The sequence below is a fragment of the Zosterops lateralis genome, assembly GCF_965231275.1.
Source record: "Zosterops lateralis genome assembly, chromosome: 6".
Lineage (NCBI taxonomy): Eukaryota > Metazoa > Chordata > Aves > Passeriformes > Zosteropidae > Zosterops > Zosterops lateralis.
The window spans coordinates 30,919,480-30,941,192 of NC_139761.1; the positions used below are offsets into that span (position 1 = coordinate 30,919,480).

Genomic DNA, 21,713 nt, shown 5'->3' on the forward strand with positions numbered 1-21,713 from the left:
GCATTCCGTGCCAAGCTGTGCTGCAGTATTGATATTTTTTTTCTCTCGGCAATGCTACCCAGAAATGCGTGGCTTCTGCTGAAGACTTGAGCACGCAGGGCAGTGCAGGGAGAGGAGTAAGGCTATCCCGGCTGTTTTGGGGCTCCATGAGGAAATGTGTCTGCAGGGAGTTTCTCTGGAGGAAGCTGGAGCTGTCGGGTGCGGGGGCGTCTGCGGGCACAGCACACTCGGGTCTGGCACCAGCCATGCCCACCGTGATGTGCAGCTTCCCTGGAGTCCCATAGCATGTCCTCCGGAAAAATAGTTTCTTAAACGGGGAATTCTCAAGGTTTCAAGGGTTGGTTGGTTGGTTGGTTTGTTTTAAATTTGCTGCCTACACTCCTTATATGTCTCAAAACAACCTATGGCTCTCAAAACAACCCTATGACACTCAAGAAGAAATGTTCAGAAATGCAAATGTGTCCAAATTCTATGAAACACAGATGTTAGTTTTGCTGTCTTCATTAAAAAAAAAATACAGTTCTCTGGGAACTGCCATTACCATGCTCTTTTTTTAATATTTAAAAATACAGATCTATGAACTATGAAAACATTACATAAGAGTGTTTCTGTAATTCAGATGTAATATGCGAGGCATAAAATTATTCTGATCCTTTGGGACATAAACCACTTCTATTTTTGCAGTAGTCAAAGGGATTGTGTTTTGTGTCTTTCTTTGGCTTGTATTTGAAGTCCACCAAATAATTTGGTTTGGGCTTTTTTAATTCTTCATCAGATTATTTTTCATGTTTTCTGTGAAGCACAGGAGTCCATGGCTTATCATAATATTTTCTTAGCAAAAGGGGTTTACAGATGAAGTTACAGGCCTGTTAAGATCTGTGACAATTTTGCTATATATTTCAACCAGGTTTCCATCCAGATCTTTTAAACAAGTTGCGTTGTGCTAAAAACGTCAGTAGTAACTGCCTGACTCTGCTTGTGAAGTCACAGGGCAATTCTGTCTATGAACTGACATGTGGAGATCCTTAATTCATAGTAGAAAATGTATAAATGGGAAAAATTACAGCTTAATTGTATGAAATAGTAAACCTGAAAGCATTTACATTTCTCTCTCAATAGCTGCTAGTATTAATCCACACATTTCTTAATCTGTTTTAGATGATGAGATCTCAGGCTCTAGATAAACCACATATGAAGTGATATGAATGTTAGGGCCCAATTCTGCTCCTGTTTGAAGTCAGCAATAAAACTTCTTTTGGCTTTAGGACTAAGAGCTTACAGATGATGAAAAGTGGAACTCAGCAGTAAAATATGGAAAGAATAGAGTTTTGGAGTATTGTGTTACTTTTAAAAAATAAATATTAATTCTATCATATCTCTCTGGATCTGAATGAAATGAGGGAATTGATCATTTTAGTTATGGTCATCTGTTTGTTCAAAGGATTCTCAAATGAATTCTCAAAAGGATTTCTGGTTATGCCAGTGTAAAAGCCAGTTAGTATCAAGTAATGAAAGTTTTGCAGAAATGTGGAATATAAGGTTTTACAGACTGATTCTCACAGCTGCAGAGTTATTACTTCTGCAGAATTATGACTGTAATGAGGAGAAAAAGCATTTACTTCAGGAAAGATTTCTCTTCAGTAAATCTTTGGGTATGGTAACACTGATTTTAGTTACTTCTACTGTCCTCTTCTGTGTTCTACTTCTTTCAGTAATAAAAAACCCTGTTAAGGAAACATTCACAACTGTTAACTCATAGATAGATGAACCACTTCACTTCCTAATGTAAGCAAAGGTGTAATCTTCTGTCATAAGCAAAAGCATTGATTGCCCTAGGACCAGAGGTACTGCAGGGTGCCCATACTGCATTTTAGCTGCTTTCCTTCCTGAGGCATGCCACCTCATTTTCCTATTTTACATTTTAAAAATTAAAATCTTATTTTAAAAATAATTTTTAAATCAGTTATTAAAAATAGATCCTGCTTAGCTGCTGTGGGGATCTGGAAGTTCACACAGCCCCTTCTGTATTTAACCTGTATTTATCCCTAAATTACTGGATTCCTTTTAGATTTGTGTTTTGCAAGTGACCATAACAAATGTTTCTGCCGAGTGGCTAATTTTCATTTGAGTTACAATTTCTTTTATGAGCATGTAATGCAGCTTTCACCTTTAAACCTGGAAACCAACCCAGTGAAAAATTACCTTCCTCCCAGTTTAGGATTACATTGAAACACATGCTTGCATTTCCTTAGGGATAAGCATGCGCTTAATAAAGTTGCATGAATCTGGGACACAGACCTTACAATAGTATATATTACTATGAAATTTCCCCCAAATTCCCACCCCAGAGTACACCTCATTTTTGTAGGACTAGACCTTGCTGTGTCATTGATTGCACATCTATGGGGGAAAAAAAAAAAAGAAAGAAAACAATATGGAGGTAATCAGTTTTAAAAATAAAAGTAGCCCGGGAATGTGCATGTTGCTGGAACCTCATCCAAGTTGTGGAAAACAAAATAAACACCTGAAGTTTTCTGGCACTGCGTACAACCTAGGAATTTATTTTCAACTTCATGCAATCACTTTTTTTTTTTTAAATCTCTTGCACCATGTCGAGTAAATAAAGTGCATATTAAAATACTGGTGACTAGATAGTTGCCAGAGAAATAAGAATAGTTTTGGAAGAAAACATTCTGATGTCTTGAGGGAATAAGCAATAGTTAATCATTCTTTGAAAACTTATCTTTAAGACAAAATTAAAATGAAACATGTTTAAATAATATTCAGGTTGTAATAGAGATGAGGAAAAACAGCAAATGTGAAGTCCAGGTTGAAACTTGAAATTATGCTGCATTATTCCTTAATTGGAATTTCAAACTTATTTTTGTCTATATCAAAGCCTTAAAGTTATTAAAATTGCACGTTCCATACCATATTTCATTTAGAAACTAACAGCAACCCTTCCAAATTGTCTGTTGGAGTCAGAAATTGTGTCATTTTTACACGCCTTCCTTGAAGCATGAAGCTTCTGCCAAACACAGGGCACCCTATATACATAGCGTGGTACATAGATTACTGAAATGAATGCATACATCAATGATAGATCAGGAACTCTAGGTGCTCTAACAATCTGCTGACAAACACTAAACATATTAGATCCACAAGCAACTCCTTGAATGTAGTGGAACTCCCTATGTCACTTTTTTACTTCAGGAATTCCTCTCCCAGTCTATTTAATGAGAAAGGCTGTTTGAACGGTGTAACATTTATTTCCTCCATGTGACTGGAAAGACCTAATAACTGAGAAATTAGCAGTTATCTTTTACAGCAAATAGTACTTACCCTGAGCCTCTGCTGAGTCTCTAGGTGGCCCTCACAGCACTGGCATTTGGCTGCTTTCCTGCCTAGTTGTGTGGTCTCAGGCAGAGCAGATGAAGCCGTCCAGGACAGTGCCCATGGTTTCACATGTTTCTCGGGTAATAACACAAGCAGGACTCTTCAATTCAAACAGTTTTTTTTCCATACTGATAAAGCAAGTCAAATAAGGGCTACAACTGCAGCACTCCAAGCAGGTAGGAAACAATTACTTCCTCAGCATTTTTTTTCACAGTCCTTTGCCCTTTTTAGTGCCTGTGCCTCTTCACAGTTTTAGTGTTTTACAGTGTTTTTTGCTGTTAGTTGCTCGTTTCTGGTGCCTTCTTCCATGGGGAGGGTCCCTGAGAGACTTATTCCCTCATCTGTCTGTCTTGCTACCACGTAGACTCTTTCAGAAAAACTTGGAGACCGTGGTGCTTCTGGAAGGGGAAAGTGTGATGCTGAAGAGTTTCTTCCGTGCTGGTTGGTGCTTTAAGCTGACTGAACAGCCTCAAGAACTCAGAGATTTGGGAAGCAGCAGAAAGGGTGGAATAAGGGAGGAGAGAAAGGCTGTTCCTATGCAATAATTAGGTTTGGAGCAGCCATACAGTTTTGAAGGACCTGATCATCTCAACTGCACTTCCTGAAGTGGTCTTTTTTGTGTGCACAAATTCTATGATATTTAATGTCATTTAGAAAATTCTGTCCTCTGACAACATCATTCTGTGTAAGATGAATAAAATTTAGGGATCTGAAAAATTCTTAGCACTGTGATTGCATCTGTATTACTTCTACCAAGGATTCAGAGTAATGCATGAGAAGATGTAGTTTGAAATGGTAAGATTTTAACCTATACCTAAATATTCTTCTGTGTTAGTTGGCTGACTTGTTGCACATCTCTCAGCTTAAGCATCACTACACTCGGATACATTGGACCCCTTTAGAGGTGCAGTGTGACAGAGGTTGGGAAGCTGTAAAACAGGCTACAGGTGTATACAGCATATGCATTATATACTGGACATATGTTATACAAGGAGCTGTATACAGTTTCTGAGTCTGATTAAGGAACACAAATCTAGACTAGTCTGCTGAGACAACGACTTTAGCCCTCTGGTATTGTAGATAGCTGTGTCATGTAAATTAATCCTTGTGTAATGTAAAATTTGTTCTTCTGCCGTTGTAAGTCAGGAGCAGTCTTCCTATATGTCAGTGAACTGTAAGAAGGGAATGATAACTAGGGTAATACACATAGAGAAAAGAGCTGGAAAAAGATGGAGGACACACAAATGAAATTCTTACTTCAATGACTCTATTTGAAAGCTTTTATCACTTGGTAATTTGGAAACAGCTTTCCAGCTGCTACAGGCTTGAATGCTTTTTTTTTATAAGTGTGTGTGCACACATTTCTTTTATGGAACTGAAAATTTACTGAATACCTGGCTTCTGTTGATATTTGAAATCCACAACTGTGTTTTATTTCCTCAACTTCCTTCATACAGGATGGTCCGCACACTGTGTGCCATGGGCGTTTTGTTTCTTCTCATGGGATTTCTGCTACCAGCAGCCGAAGGGAGAAAGAGGAACCGTGGATCTCAAGGTGCTATCCCTCCTCCTGTCAAGGATCAGCCCAATGATTCAGAGCAAATGCAGACACAGCAGCAGTCAGGCTCCAGGCATCGAGAGCGAGGAAAGGGCACCTCGATGCCTGCTGAGGAGGTGCTGGAGTCCAGTCAGGAGGCACTGCACATCACTGAGCGCAAGTACCTGAAACGGGATTGGTGTAAAACCCAGCCCCTCAAACAAACTATCCACGAGGAAGGCTGCAACAGTCGTACCATTATCAACAGGTTCTGCTATGGCCAGTGCAATTCCTTCTACATCCCCAGGCATGTCCGGAAAGAAGAAGGCTCCTTCCAGTCTTGCTCCTTCTGCAAGCCCAAGAAATTCACCACCATGACTGTTACACTCAATTGCCCCGAGCTTCAGCCCCCAAGAAAGAAGAAAAGAATCACCCGAGTTAAGGAGTGCCGGTGTATATCTATTGACTTGGACTAAACTGAGGAACTGTAGCAATTGCACTCTTGACTGTACACAATCACTGCCAGCGAGAGAGTGAGTGGCATGAACTAGCCTACCTTCAAGGCTGGGCAAAACTGAAAGGGACCTAGTGAATTACCTAAACCAAGCAAAACTCCCCCCAAATAAAGAAAAAAATCATGTAAGGAAAGGGCATGCATGTGTGTATGTTCAAGGGAGAAAATGGATATGGACGAGCAAATGCATGAATGTTCACTACAAAAAAAAAAAAAAAAGAAAAAGGAATATGGGTATGAGACATTAAAAAACCCTTAATTACCCACAGTCATGAACTAGGCTTCCTAATTCATGTGTGTATTCACATTTTTGCCGCTTGCAGGGAAAGTGGAGCTGTGGCTTTTGCGAATGTTCACCTTTGCGCTATTTGCTTTTACTGTATTATGTGAAACATCAAAGTGAGAGGACAATATATTTCAAAGCATGAATCTATTCTTATATAAGAAATAGACAAAGAGCAATTTAAAGTGTAGCACAGCCATCACTGAAAATAGAAGCTGTGTTGGGAGTTTGTAACACACTTCTTCAAAAAAAATAGCTGTAATCCAAAAGCCATGTCTGGAGAACAATGGGGGGATGTGGGAGTGCTGAAAAGTCAATATAGGTGGATGGGAAACAGATCTACAGCAACTTAGAAAGCAAAAGGTCAAAGCAAGTAGACAGGGAGAGTACAAAAGGGAGTAGAAAAAGGAAAGATACATAAATAGGAAAACATAGAGGAAGAGATATTGTCTTCTGTTTACGTTTTGCTTTAATTTATATACCGAGTCATATATTACATAAATTAAAAAGAAACTATATACAAGGCTATAAATATACTTTTGAATTCTGATGGTTCTCTAAACCAAACAAAACCCATTCTTATGCCACTAGATCCATTTGATGTCTTGTATTTCTGATATCAGTTATTCTTCATATCTACATATATATGTATATGCAGTATCTTTTAGGCAGTGGTATCTATACATGCATCCAAGGAGTGTGCCTACTTCATTGTGTGTATCCAGACTCCTCTTTTTCACACACATACATAACCACAGCACAAAAATGTTGCTAACCAAGATCAAGTACAGAATGGCAGTAATTTAGTACATAAAGAGCAGAGCAAAAATTAAAACAAGCATCATGTGACTGCAAATGCAATAACCACACAAGAGACAAAAGACACGACATTCATGACTAGTAAACATTGCATTGTTATTGTTATTTTAGCTTTGCCACAGGCATGCAGTTTGTTGAAACAGAGATGCAGAACTTTGCCAGCAATGATCCTCTTTTTATATCTTTTACCACAGACTTGCATTTAAACTGGATTTGGAGTAAGTAAAGAGAATTTCCTGAAAACTTAGGGCTGACTGCCCCTCTCGTTTGGGGAGAAAAAACATAAAAGGGGACACTCTACTTCTACCAGCTCAGTGACTCTTGCCTGTGAGGTTATCTTGTCTTTTCTTTCCTTCAGGCTTAGGAGTTTAAAATTGATCAAGGCTGTAATGTTTGGCAAGAGCACAGAAGGTCCTAGAAAAATGTTAGTTTAGTGAGGTGTGTCCTGGGGATTGGAGCAGAGAGGCAGCCCATCCCTGCATGTTGCCCTTGCTATCCTGACCACTCAATGGTCCACGGTTACTGTGTGATGAGTCTTTGAGAATCCAGGACTCAGTTTCCCTGCTCAGCAGCAATATTCTTAAGCATCCACTATCAGTATAACTGTTCTCTCTCACATCAGATGCCTCTCTCAGCCACAAGGTGATCATTTTGACATAATTTCTTGCCATAGAATATTAAGGAAGACAATTCTGCTGTTAGTAACATGCCCAAAGGAAAAGATATGTGAGTGGCATGTCACAGATGTGTCCTGTGTTGCCTCATTATATCAGTTGTCCCACCTGTTATATAGTGCATCACACATTTATTGGTGATATACTGCATCTCTACAAGTCATCTATTTTTGCTCTAAAATCCACTGCTGTGAGGTTTGTGTTTGTAAAATTAAGTGATTACAACTCAATTATTGGAATTATTAAAATGCATTTCATTTGGTGTACTCTCACTCAGCAGTTTGACATGTCTTCATGGATTTTAAAATCCAGTTTTAAAATCTGGAATTATAGGAGGTAGGTTTCCACTATGTGGAATGTGAATAGTTAAACAGAAAGATATGGATATTTAATGTTATTATTAATTCAAATTCTCTTTCACTGAAAATAGGCAGGGAATGTTTTCCTTTAAATTACTTTTTTTTTTCCTTTTTTTTTTTTTTTTTTCCTTTTTTTTTTTTCCCAGGGGAAAGGGCCAACATCAGTCATTGCTGGAAATTTTGTACTAGCTTGGGCTTCTGTTCAAGAAATGGGAACACCTTACAAATGATATTTTCTTAGTGTAAAATTGACAGTAAAATTCACATCTTCTTTGACAAAGACTGCTATGTCCCTAACCCCTTAGCTGTTAAGCAAAGCTTCAAACATTAGTGACTCCTTTAAGTTTTGTCTAGAATTCTCAAGGAAAATTGATAAAAGTATTCCAAATCTTTATGTTCTAAAACTGCCTGTGCATAGATCATGATGAAACTCCCCTTGAGGCAGATCCCCCTCACCCATGTAAATTTTATACAAAGAACTTCTATGAATTGCTAGTTATTGCCTGAGAGTAAGAAAGTTCTGCTAACTTACAATTATATGAGATATTTAATATCAACCACAATATGTATTTAAATGTCTGCTTTATTCTAAAAACAATGGACTATATAACCTAAGGCTGCAGTATTTTCATGCTCGGTCTCACAAAGCAAAACTTGGTTTAAAATGAAGTTTTAATTATTTTGTAACTGAATAGAATTGGAGTTTTTTCTTCCCAGCATTTTGTACATCATTTTAACTACTAGTAACAAATAAATAAAATATCTTCTCCAGCCTGTGTCTATTGTTGTTTGTTTTTTGTTTTTTTGTGGGTTTTTTAGTTTGTTTTTTTTTCCCCTTCCCTAAGTTTCCAGCTCTTTCTGAATCTGTTCTACTTTATCCTGACTTCTGTGGTTTCTTCTAATTATAAAAGGCTTTACATTATGACAATAAGACATAGAGACAAGCAATGGCACCATCATTCAACACGGCTACTTCAATAAGGTTTTTAAATGAGATCTGTCACTTCCCCCTCACCCTTCCACAATTTATAGAAGGAGAAGCTCAATCTTTGCTCACACTTTTCCCCTTGTAAACCATATAGTGGCAGTCCAAAATATAAATCAGCCTTGAATTGTTGTAAAGTTGGAGTTGGCCTGCCTGCCTTATGCCTTATCTCAGTTTAATGTCTAGCTGGCAATTTAGTCCCACTTCTAGAAAAAAAGAGTAAGGAACACCTTTCCAATACAGCATATTACAAGCTGCAAATAGGACAAAGGAGATGAAAAACAATTACAAAAAAAGAATAGGAAGATTTGTCACTGCTGGTAGCTTATGTGCAAGGCCAGGATTGAGGAAGGACTGCAGTCAGATTTCTTCAAACTTTCCACCCCTTTTGGTTTAGTCTTTCTTCACATCTAGCTTTGTCGTGCTTCTAAAACTTACTGAAAAGATAATAAAATTTGTTAAGAACCATTATTTTTGGAAGGTAATTGACTTTTTCTGGTCTGAGATATGGGCACAGTTGAGCAGAATAAGTTTCCTTTGAGAAGTTGTGGATATGTATCTTTATTTGAATATTTAAACCAGAGAAAAACCCCCCTGGGCTTAGCTTTCTAGTGCTACACAGTACTGTGGTCTTACTATTTATATAGTAACATATAATTTCATTATAATTTAGATTTGTCCTATATACCAGCTTTTAGTTGCAGATACCTCGCATGTGCTTTATAATTAGTTACACTGATCAAAAGAAGGTAAGAGAATTCACATACCTTAATCTGCTGTCAGGGATGCAGATAGAGCTGAGACCATCCTTTTCCCTGTCCCCAGTGAGACAGGCTGGATCTCTGTTGGGGGTTTCTGCGTGTGCTCTGCTGTCCATGTGCTGCGCCATTAATTCGCACCCGCGCTGTGGGACTGAGGCACCAGGAGCACGCTGGGTTTGCCGAGCCTGTGCTCCCATCTGAGCAGCAGATGTGCACAGTAGGTACAGTTGGGTCAGCTGGACAGACAGCACCATGGCTCTGCTCCAGCTGCTTGTCACCAGCGCTGCCTGGCTGGGAACAGGGACCTTGCCTTTGCAAAAATGATGTGGTAACTTCATCTTGTAATTTACCTTCTCCTGAGTGAAAAAAACCCCAAACCAAACCAAAAAAACTTGAACCCAAACCAGACAAAAAACTCACCACCAAAACAAAACAAAAAACCCAACCCCCCAAAAAAACCCAAACAAAAAAACCCACAACAAAACAGAGAGGAGAATTAGAACTGCTCCCTGGGGGCTGATGTTACTTTTCCACTGTAGATGCAAACCTACAGGTTTTAGCTCCAATAGTTTTCCTGAAGGAGAACAACCAAGTGAAAAAAACTTAGACCTTATTCACTCCAGATAACTCAAACCTGCCTTAGAAACCACTTCATTAGTTACTGAAATACAACAGTATATTTTGGCAGAAGAATGTCCACAATTTTTTCTGAGTTGTCCTGCTTACCTGGATGGTTGCAATACACTAACCAAATTGGAGAGCTGTATCATTTAAAGGAAGTAAAAATTTAACATGTATTTGTATTTAGCCAAAACAATGGAGCTATCACTGGTTCATATTTTTAATAACTATCAGATTTATTTTTTTTATCAGCTGAGACTGAAAACAGAAATTCCGAGCAACACACAAGTATCACAAAGAATCCCAGTGCAGATTTTTGATGCTACCTTGTAAGGCATCTACATAAAAACATCTAAAGCCTATGTGCACTGCCTGCCCGGGAACAGAACTGATGGCTTTGAGAAGTCCTTTCTCAATGTGTGGCTTCTGGCTACCTGAATTATTCTTCTAGCTTTCATGAGTCTGGGTGGAGGAATATAGAAATTTTAAGTGTCACTTGCTCCCTTTCCTATTACTTTCTAAGTTTTGAAAATAAAATTTGGTATCCACTTTTTTATTGAATAATCACGGAGCAAGATATGAGAAAGTCTATATTGACGTAAAAAAAGATTATTTGGAATTGCATTAAAATCCCATGAACTTCCAGGCTGTGATAAGCAATAACTCCTCCTTGCTGTGGTACAGATATAGATCACATAGCTTGGGGATAGATCAAATGGAAAAACTACACTGACTCACAGTAAAAGTTCTGCAAAGAAAATTTGAACTTGCTACATTTGCGTTTCTTTTTTAAAGAATGCCTTGTGGAAAAAAATTATTATTACAGTTCATATTGCAAGAGAAAAAAAGAAAAAAGGTTAAAAAAATCTTTCTCTCCCTCCAGAATATTTGAGAGCTATGTCTTACCTTTCTGCCTAGTAATATCAATAAGGTTTCTGGCAATAAAGGAATTGGAAAGAATTAATGTCTAATTTGCAGCTCATATGGGATAGAATGCTCAAATTCATTAAACATAATTTTATTGTATGGCATCACTACTGAGTGCTGTTGAGACTTTTGATTCATATAATGATGAATTAGCAGAAAACATTGTTTTTCTTTTAATTCAACTTTTGTAATTGAGTTTTTGAAGTGTAAGGACACATTACATTCTGTATTTAAGAGACATACTCTCAATCTTAGCTTTGTATTAGTGCATTGTTCTCTACAGAGAATTAAAAAGTCATGATACATAGATGTAACATAAATGTATTTATCTTTCTAAACAAGGTGTAAAAGCCAAGGTGTGCACTAGATATATTTAGAAGTCTAAAAAATGTATATTGGATAAGATTATACATAAAACTATTGGCCACTATGCCAAGCTTCTCAATATTACAGTTTAGGAGCAATTAGTATGGAATAAAGTCAGCGATGACATCAGTTAAAAGAGTAGTCACGAAGAATTTGTTTTTTAAGGATGGCGACAGGGTTTTGTGTATTCAGTTAAGCTTATTTCTAGACAATTACACTTAATGGATGAAGTCTTGCTGAACTTCTCTCTTTAGGATCTGAAGAACCTTGAATGTTCCTTCGAAAACAGATGTTCACGAGGAACACGATTTCCATTTTTGTTAATTTGTTACAACTTTAGATGAACGAAGAGACTAGAATTTGGGTGTTAAGTTAGATTTAGCAAATAAAAAGGAAAAAGAAAACTATGTGTACAATGGAAATAACTTATTGAATGGATCTAAATCCTATGGTAGGTAATTTGATCTAATTTTTGCAGAAAGGCAAATGCCAGATGTTTGCTCCACTTTGATCTTAATAACACTTTAGGCTGCAGACAATAAGATTGGTTTAAAATTTATTGTCTCTTTGATTTCTTCATTCTAATGCTTTTTAAATTCTTTACACAAGACAGATCTATATATAGGCAACTGGGGTGGCATCAGAAGCATTGTGTACTTAAGACATTCTTGAAAACCTCAGTATGGAAGAGTGTTTGCTTTTTTATGCATCAAAACAAAGCCAGATTTTATACAAGCAACATTCAATTTTCATTTTATTATAATGTCTCTTTTATTTTGTGTATGAAGTTCTGACTGTCGCATCTGTGGCACAGCTCCTTATATGCTTTTATCTTTCAATAACCTTATTAAAAGTCAAGACAATATATTAAATCAACATTAAGCAGCAGGAGTTGAAAGTTAAGCTAATCCATCCCTTTGCATTGGGAGTGTAATCTATGTAGATCTCTAATTTCACCATTGAGTTGCTTTTAGTGTTCTTTTTGTACAGTGTATGCTTTCTAAAAGGAGAGCTGCTGCTGAATGAACACCAGTGAAAGCCTCTGAGGAACCATAGCATCCAAGAGGTGTCCAACTTGCCTTCAGTCTGGATCTTCAGCTTCAGGGAGAGCATTGCTCTGTGAATGTGAATTGAACCCATCTTAGAGCTGCTTTTTAAGTGGTCTTAGGTTTCTCACAGGATATCTTGTATATTCATTACTATTGAGAAATGGTGAAATGCCACAGGACTCAGAACAGACAGTACAGTAAGAACAATGGTTAAAGGGGAACAGAAAAAAAAAAGCAGGCTCAATGTCTTATCATGATTCTCTGGCATAGTTTGTACCCATCTGTCCCTTAGATCCGTGCATGATGTCTCAACAATTGGTTTCACTCTGCTCAGCTCAGTAGTCTGAAAGTTCAAAAAGTCAGAGTCAGTTTTTCTCTGAAAGAAATTTTGAACTATGGTGATGAAAATGCCATTGCTCAGCTGAGAGAACAGCTACCCTGGCAGGTTTTCTTAAGCTGTCAGCCTTGATGGACTATCAGAAGTCAGCAGGCTCCCTACTCCTGTACAACTAAGTTTTGTTCTTGCAACAAACTCCTTTGTAAGCCAAAAGAAAAATTCCTTCCTTCAGAATCAAATATTTTAGTTCATTACCAGGGACAAAACATTATATACAGATGCTCAAAAAAATGTTTGTCTCTTTCTATCACATAAACACAAGTGAAAAGACTTGCAATTAACTCACCTCAAGAGAAGATGGGTAAAACGAGAGACTCTTCCAATGAGAATTGTTCAAGTGCATCTTCACATCTTTTCTTCCTTACCATTGTTATAACTATAGAGGAAAAAACATCTTTATTTATCACTATTACATTACTATTACTATTATGTTTGCATAATTCCAAGCCACACATGCCACTTTGACATGATATACAACCTGTGCCATTTGAGAAGGGGCCATTTGAAAAGACTGGACAAGTCACAAAACACAAGGAGGTTTTAATGGTACTTGATTTCAATGCAGAAGCACTGATTTCCTAAAAGGACACTGGTTTTCTATAAAGGCATGATGTTATGAGACTCTGAAAATCTTTTGCAGCACTGGCTTTTGTGCATCATAGCTGAAAAGTGTACAAATGCTACACAGTGAAATTTAATGGAAGACACACAAGGAAAGATTTTAGCCTTGACATTTATCTTTACCAACACATGGAACCACCTTGATCTGTTTTACTGTTGATGAAAAACGAAGGTAGTGTCTATTTCACAGGAGAGGATAGGAAGTAAGAGTCAGTGTGATGGATGATGAAAAGAAACAGAGGGCAAGAGCGAAGAAATATGAGTGTCAGGTACTGATCTCAAAGATGAGGTGTAGTCTGCTGTCAGAATGTGTCTAAATAGCTTATTAATAACAGGAGAGATGTACTGGCATTAGTGTGAAAGGAGGAGTGTACTCAGTTTGTACTGTGTTGTCAGAAGTGAGACATCTGCATAGAGTACAGTTTACATTTGTTAGCTATAAATAGACTACACAAGTACAAATCAAGCATAGATCAATTCCTGTGAAAATATTCACTTACCTCAAGGCATTTATCCAGCAGATAACACAGCAACAATCTCTACCATCTCTATTGGATCTGTCAAATTCACTCACAGAGGGCATAGCTGTACTTCAGTATGGCATAAAAATCCCAGAGAAGTTTTAACCTCATGAACTTGTTACAAGCAATAATTTAATTGAAAAAGCTTGAAATTTATTCTTTGATTAGTATTAGTCAATGAGTGAAACAAACCCCAATTTCTCCCACAGAGAAAAATGAGGGTTACCAGGGAAATCTTTTAATCTTCTGTAACAATTGTAAGTGCACTAATTTAGGATGGTGTAATTTTGTCTCACCAGTTCTCTTCCCATTTAACCTGTCAATCCCAACAGCAGCTCGATTTCCATCTGAGGCTGACATGCTGGGAAAAGGAAGACCAAAATCACCTGTTGAGGTGACACTAAAGAGTTTATGCTAAGGGGAGCTTACATCTTATTCTTGCTGGCAAGGGATTGGATTAAGGGAGGCCTGCAATACCAGAAATACATCTGTGGGGTACCCTGAAATCTCTCCCTATCAATGTCAGTACAACCAGCATCTCCTGGGAAGTAACTTGATTTATTATTACATGCCAGATATTTTAATGATATTTAGGGAATGCTTCATTCAATGTTGCACGTCTTGCTTGATTTAGGCATCTATGTTTCACCTCCAGTAACTTGCAATAATTAAGTTTTTTCTCTGATTTATTATTTCTTTTCCCAATAAAATCAGTATTTGGCAATACTAATTAGTTTTGGTTCTGAGTTTTCAGATTTCAGAGGCTTCAATAATTCAATCTGCTGCTGAACAGCATACTGCCTGATAGCTATGGAAATAATGTTCTCCAATAACCTATGGACTGTGCCTCTAAGAATAAACTTATGATAGGGTCTATTCAATCGAAATGCTACAAAGGAGCTACAGACTGTCACCTTTCCTCAGGGCTCATTGCTGGTGCAATGATGTGAAGTGTATACCTACAGTATTCATTCAGGTCAAAACAGCAGCTGTAAATCTTCCAGCTTCAGCCTTAGTCTGTTTGTCTTCGCACAAAACCCAAACCTTACAGCACAACCTCACACAAGGATGGGTTTCATGCAGAGGACACAAGTGTCAAAGCCTTTATGTAGGGCTGTGTTTGACTTCCACAAGGTGAGGCCTGGAGTGCACATTACCCTCTGAGCTGAGATCAGATGTTACAGCCTGAGGCACAGGTCAGCTTGTCCGTCATGCACAGACGAGATAGCCGGCACTTCTCAGTTGGAGAGGGATGTTATTTTCTTAAGGAGCAGGATGTTATTCCTAGAGGTCTGCCCCTTGGTAGGGTCAAGAGTAATATTTTATGGTTAATGTTTATGATTAATTTTGGCTGTGGCCTTTCCTTTCAGAATTTGTATGGTGTCAGCTCAAGTTGGTAAGGGGAAAGTTTGACAAGGTTAAGGCGTGAACCGTACACTCACTCTTCCTTCCAAAGTAAATACTACAACAACAATGCACATGGGAACCAAGCAGCACATTCCTAAATCAAACCAGAAGATTCATACAGAGCACTAGAACAGTAGGGTCCAAGAGAGTGGGTTTTGCCTTTTTGTTTTTTTAGTCCGAAGGATAGATTTTCAGAAATATGTCTTGGGAATTAGCTCAAAACAATCCCAGGAGCAAAAAGGGCAGTTTGGCATCAGATTTCTTGTGCTCACATTACTTAAAAATTAATATTGTCTTCATCCTCATTCTCTCAAAAACACTGCTGAAGTAAGATGACTGATTCTCAGCTGTTTGTTTCAAGGAAAGAACACGCATCTCGATGTGATTCAAGTTCACACTAATTCTTACTTTTGGTAAATAACCCAATAAACTTCCTGACTTTGAATAGGATTATATACAACTTGCTCTCTTTTTAAGTATGTGAACTCAGAAACTGTTGTCCCTCAACAGGCTTGAAAGTTGACCTGGTTTGACATTTTAGAAGATGCTTAAAACCAGAAGAGATGAGAAACTTCTTTTAAAATCTCAAGGTGTTTTTGTTGCAGGGACATAGTGTATGGTCCTACAGCTTGCTTTCTGTGGCAGTGTCAGCAAACAGAGAGCAATGAGGAGAAAGAAGTACTCTTGTGATATTGTGAAAACCTCCAAAAAGATACTACTGTATGAAAGCAATAAAGACAACTTCAGAAGTGTGTGGGTGAAGTAGTCTCAGAAACCCATCTTAGATCTGCATCACCATTTTGGAGTGTTGGAATGTATCTTCCAAGGGGTGTGGTGAGGAAGATCATTATATGAAAATTTCTGATGATGACTTTAAATGTGGATGAGAGGACAAAATTCTGACCTTGGCTTTGTCTCTTACTCGTTCTTAGGAAATAATTTTTGTAATCAGAGAATACAACTCACATTGTGCTTTCCTTTAAAATTCTGAGCAATTTAAAATTCTTTCAAATCTTTAATATCCCTGAACTTCAGATCCCAAGGGTAGCAATGTGATCTACAGTTAAAACCCTATCATGAATACATAGCCTTTTTAGAACACCTGCACTGCACCATTTGCATACTTCTCAGAGGCAGGATTGCTATGGCTGCTATGATTCATATATAAAATGAGCATTGTCAGCCTTCATATACACTTCAATGGAAATCAAAGATTCTCAAAGTAAAAAAAAAAAAAGGGGTATAACACACTTATCTGCTTCACAATCAATCAACAGCCAAAAATACTGCTACAGATGCTACAAGGGAGACTGGCAAAGAAAACTTTAAAACATCACGACATTTCCATTTTTGAGGTTAATAAGAGAAGCAAAGGATAAAAAATATTGACCTCAGAATTGAAAAATGTTTCCCACACATCCTCCTTTAGAGCTCAACTGTGTATGGCCATTTGTGGGTTAAGCTTTTTGTAACAAGTCAATTTGTAACAAGTAATTTTGTAACAAGTTTTACTGCTCAGCTACTTTTATATTTCTAGAAAACTAAATGGTTGATTTACACTATCTTGATTAGTTATTAATCATATGGTGGAGTTTTTTGCCTAACTCTATGACTACTTGGATCTGAAATGAAAACTTGTAAGTACTAACAAAAATACTTACAAATATGACCAAAAAATATGGCTGAGAAATTTAGAGATCAATTACTGGAGTAATTTCAAATGGCTTAATCATTTCAGTCCTAGAATTTGCAGTTTGAATAAATCTTATTATGAGTAATGAACAAATATTGGAGCTGGATGAATGCACATGAATCGAGCAATGGTTTCTTAAACAGGGAGGGAGAAAGAGGAAGAAAAATTTACAAAGAGGAAACAATGCAAAAGGAAAAAAAAAAAAAGAAAGAAGTCTTAGAAGTCTTATAACACACTGTGATTGAAAATAATATTCCTCACTCACTCCTCACATTCTTTTTAAGAAACTGCAGAGGGTTTTCATGAAGGCCCAGCATGCCTAAACAAGTTTCACCCAAAAAGAATAAGTTGTAAAAGTTAAATCACCACCCATTTCTTTTGAGCCTGTCTTCAGCTGTGATCTGTGGAGCTTTAGTTTCTCTTTTCAGGGGTAGATTAAACAGTACTGTAAGACCAAACTTGAAAACCCCTAACTTTTCTCAAGTGTCTGGGAATTGCCTATAAAAGAACAGCATTTCTTCAAGCACCAGTCTGTACAGTAAATGACCTATATGCAACCCAGGAACTTCTAACATACACCTGTCCATCCATAGACTTACAGGAAAGATTTGGCACGTTCACAGATGTGTCAAAGATTGTCTGTAAGAAGCAAAAAGCCCTGGAGCAAACAGACACAATGAAATATAACAATTATATAGAAAGCAAAACCAAGACTTGCAAACCGTTTTCAACACTTTTTTTGATCCTTACCAAAAACCTAGCATGCCTTTAAAGCCAGGTCTCCCATTTGGCTGGCTTTGAGGCTTGCACTTCTGCATCTGGAATCCTTTGGTTTGTTGACTTACAGTAGTGGCACTCTCAAGAGCAAGGACTGCTTTGTTTGACCTACCGGATTCATCAATATTTGCATTGCTAATTTCATTATTTTGTAAAGGACCTTGGGATTAGTCTTGTGAAAGAGGTTACACATAGAAATCCCCAGTCTGCTTTGATTGAAGTTTTCTGATCAACACATCTCAAATGCTCATTTGCTTTCAAATTATTTCAATAACTAGTTATCCAGCTTTTACAGTGGATTTTGCACTAGCTGTCCTTTCCTGAATAATGCATGTATGAAAATTTCATTACAGATTGCTGAAATAAAGCTATTAGATCTATGACTAGATCAATTTCTTTTGCCGTATCAATAGCATAGCTTGTCTTAGAGATATCTATGTATACATATTTTAAAAATATATACCTGTGCATATATATGTATCTGCATATTTATATAAAGTAATTCAAAAATTGTTTGCTTTCATTTCTGGATTTAGCCTCTGGATAAATGGCTGTGATACTTACAGACATGAAACAATGCATCTCTGAAATTATTTAATTGTATAGATCCAATCTGCCTTTTAACTAGAGGCAGAAATTTGCTTTATAGTATTTTAAATCAGTGTGTCACAAATTAATTCTGTAACATTTTAATAGCCAAAGAGCTGAAATACATTAACAACTAAAAAATAATTCTGCATCATAGAAAATAAGATTTATGTTTTAAGAGAGATCTGTGTGTTCAGAAGAGTAGTGTTTATTTTAGAACTTCAGGATTGGTCTTTACAAATCTGGACTTCCGTTCAACATGTATGTTATCATTCTTGGAAATAAATTCACTTTATCTGATGTATTTTCTTCCCTGCATGTGGTATTTTTCTCTCAGAATAACACAGGCACAATCCTATGGCAAATACTGCTCTTTGACTAGATGTTGTGTGTTGCTAAAAATGTCCTGCATGCAAAGAAGCATAAAGAAAGTTCAAGAACTTTTACACCCAAGGACCAAATTCAGGTTTTTAATGAACTAATAAATTAGTTATTAACATGAATAAAGTATCTGTCATCTGATCTCCTGGCATATCAGGATTCCAAGCAAAAACACTCAGGAAGTCCATCTTTTCAGCAGCATGCCATTTTTTTTGTCTTAGAGGATCATGAAACTAATTTCAGAAAGAACAGAGAGCAACTGTTTATAAGCTGGATTGCCTTGCTACTTTTAATTAAGATGCTGTAACTAATTACATGCTTGCTGAACTGTCCAGTGCTTATCTCAATATTTCTAACATGCTCACCATTGTGGCATCTCCTATGTCTTTATGGACTCACAGAATGGCTAGGGTAGAAAGGGACCTTGAAGATAATCTCATTCCAGTCCCCCTGCCATGGGCAGGAACACCTTGCAATAGACTAGGTTGGTTGCAATTCCTGTGTTGCTTCCACAGAAAATTGATTGCAAACAGTTCCTTGTATTTAGTTAATGTCTGCGCCTTGGTGATTGGGTTTTTTTGGCAATATATCTACAATTCATCTATGTCGCTGAAATCCTTGCTTAGATTCTTGTCTTTTCCAGTCTTTTCCATGATGAGAAATGCAGCTTTTCAAACCAAAATCCATTGATCATGCTGCTGTAGATTTGCTGCGTTTCTCCACTCCCTCTTTTAACCTGTTGTGATTTTCAAGGTCCTTCATAGAACATATTTGCTCTTAATCTCTCTTAACATGATCACTCCAACCTCTGCTTGGCTAAGGATAAGAATTTTCAAATAAATACATTAAGAATGTTTTCAGAAACATCAAAAACCAAATCACAGTCTTCTGGTTTTACATTTATGTGATGTGTGATGCTAAAATCCTGCTCAAAAATGCCTAAAATATATCTGTCTTTGAAGAGTTGCTGAACATCCTGCTGAAGATGTGATGCTTATGTGATGCTTCCAGTTTCTGTACTCTCCAAAATGGTCAGTTGCTGAATGAAATTACAGCATAATTTTCTACTGAAACGAACTGTTTTCTATTCTGGCTATAAGAAAACTGGAAAAAACCCCACATTAATGATAGTAAGCTTTTCAATATTATGCATCTGGAAATGTGACGAGTTGCCAAAAGGGGGATGAGAACTAAAGGAAATCTACATCATCAGAAGTGCAAATTGTTTCAGATGCACTCCCCCAAAAATACCTTCAAGAAATTGACATCAGTAAGGTAGATATTCAGATTCTTTGCATAGCTGAGAAATACTGTCTTTTTTAACAAGCACACTGAACTTGGGATATTAACTGTATCAGTAAAGCAGTGTAAATAAAAGAAGTTATTTAGACAGAATTTTTCAAACAGAGAAACCTATCCCAATATCCCAATAATATATTTTGCATACAAAAAAGACAATTGAAAAAATATCAAAAATACTGTGGAGGAAAATAAAGTCTTTTATTTATAGTCAATGTCTTCTTAAGAATTTAGTTTAAAAATAAATACTTCATCCTACTACAATAACTTTTACAAAGTCAATCATAGCACATCTTGGTTTTTGAGAAAATTATACTTTCAGATACACAGTAGAAACACACACACACACACACACACACACACACACACACACACAGAGTTATAACGTGGAGGGGGAAAAAGCACCTGAATTTATTTACCTTATTATTTTAAGACATTTATAACATATTTAATCAAGAACTATTCAAAGGAGTTTAGTTCTGAAAACCAAAAAAGCTAAACCATATTAATATTCCATTATTTTTGCTTTACATATTGTAGGATGATAAATGCAAAGTTGATTTCAATTCAAAGGACAGAAAATATGTAATTGCTGAGTGTATTTGCAAACATTCAAGCAAAGCTATTATTTTATTAAAGTAAATCCCATATGGATATCAGAGACCTAGATGCTGTTATGTCTGTGAAACTTGCTAGGTACACACAGAACATTGATAGCATTGCAAGCGAATTTACCATTTTGCTACATCTTCAAAGAGAAGTTAAGCAGCCAAAGAGGCCTCTCTTTTGATGATTTTGCATCATATGGAGAGAAGAGAGGGAAGTGTACCAGCAATAATAATGTTCATCAGTGCAAATATTTAACTCAAAATGATTGGAAAGGAGAAAAAAAACCCCAAAATAGCTAAATGAAGGTTGAAAATCATACTATATTCCTACTAAAAACACATTCCAGTGTTTAGGTCTCGATTTTTCATGTAATATTATTTCTCCATTTTTGCTTCCTGGAACTTCCAAATGTGGCAAAGCTTTTAGTACAGAGAGCAATAGCTAAGTACAATGGCAGGGGCAGCTTTTGTTCTTGAGGCTGATATACACCTTGCCAAAAATAGTGTCATTATACATATATATTTCTTAAATATATATAGTTTTGTTATTCCAGGGGAACATACAGTCAGTCATCATCTGGGCATTCATAGCTTTGCTGAAAGCACCCACAAGAAAGAGTGCTTTTATCAACTCTGTGCAAAGTCCTTATCCAGTCCCATCTGACACGGAGCATGAGTCTTCCTTTGCAACAGGTATCACTGGTTTCAAACCTGACTCAATATGACAAGCACATTTAATTCGACATAGCTTTTCTGAACTCAACCTCTAAAAATCTGTTAAATTTCCCTCTCAAGTCTCCATTTTCTGAGCTATACAGAGATGAAAGTGTGTTGTTCAGGCTACATGCCTGATGAGCATACACAGAGTGCTACCCTAGCACTCAGGCCTCCTTAGAAACCTGTCCAAGAAAAGCTGGCTTGATTGTCTGATACAATATAATCTTTTAATTAAACAAAGCCCAAACAAACCCAACCAAACACTTGACTTCAAAAGAAAATCCACATGGAAAATATAGTGAGGTTTATATTGTTGTTTCAATGGCACTGCAACATTTTCACTCTTTACAGCCTTTACACTCCTTCTAAAACACTGGACTGCAACACAAAATGAAAAAATGAATAGAATGAGA

At 37.0% G+C, this 21,713-nt stretch overlaps 2 protein-coding genes across 2 annotated transcripts in view; one reads left to right on the forward strand and one right to left on the reverse strand.

Moving 5' to 3' along the window:
* Nucleotides 1-4,854: 4,854 nt before the first annotated feature.
* Nucleotides 4,855-9,096, forward strand: GREM1 (gremlin 1, DAN family BMP antagonist; the record flags this gene model as incomplete). The annotated part of the gene is made up of 1 exon (XM_083862553.1): nucleotides 4,855-9,096. One exon carries the CDS (start codon nucleotides 4,855-4,857, stop codon nucleotides 5,407-5,409), a length of 555 nt encoding a protein of 184 aa, XP_083718679.1. The 3' UTR covers nucleotides 5,410-9,096.
* Nucleotides 9,097-11,983: 2,887 nt separating this feature from the next.
* Nucleotides 11,984-21,713, reverse strand: part of FMN1 (formin 1) — a 138,453-nt gene continuing 128,723 nt past the window's right edge. The window contains exons 18-19 of the mRNA XM_083863276.1: nucleotides 12,975-13,064; nucleotides 11,984-12,359 (exon numbers count right to left, since the gene is read on the reverse strand). The gene's annotated coding sequence lies outside the window, so the exon portion shown is untranslated. The remainder of the gene's footprint in view (nucleotides 12,360-12,974; nucleotides 13,065-21,713) is intronic.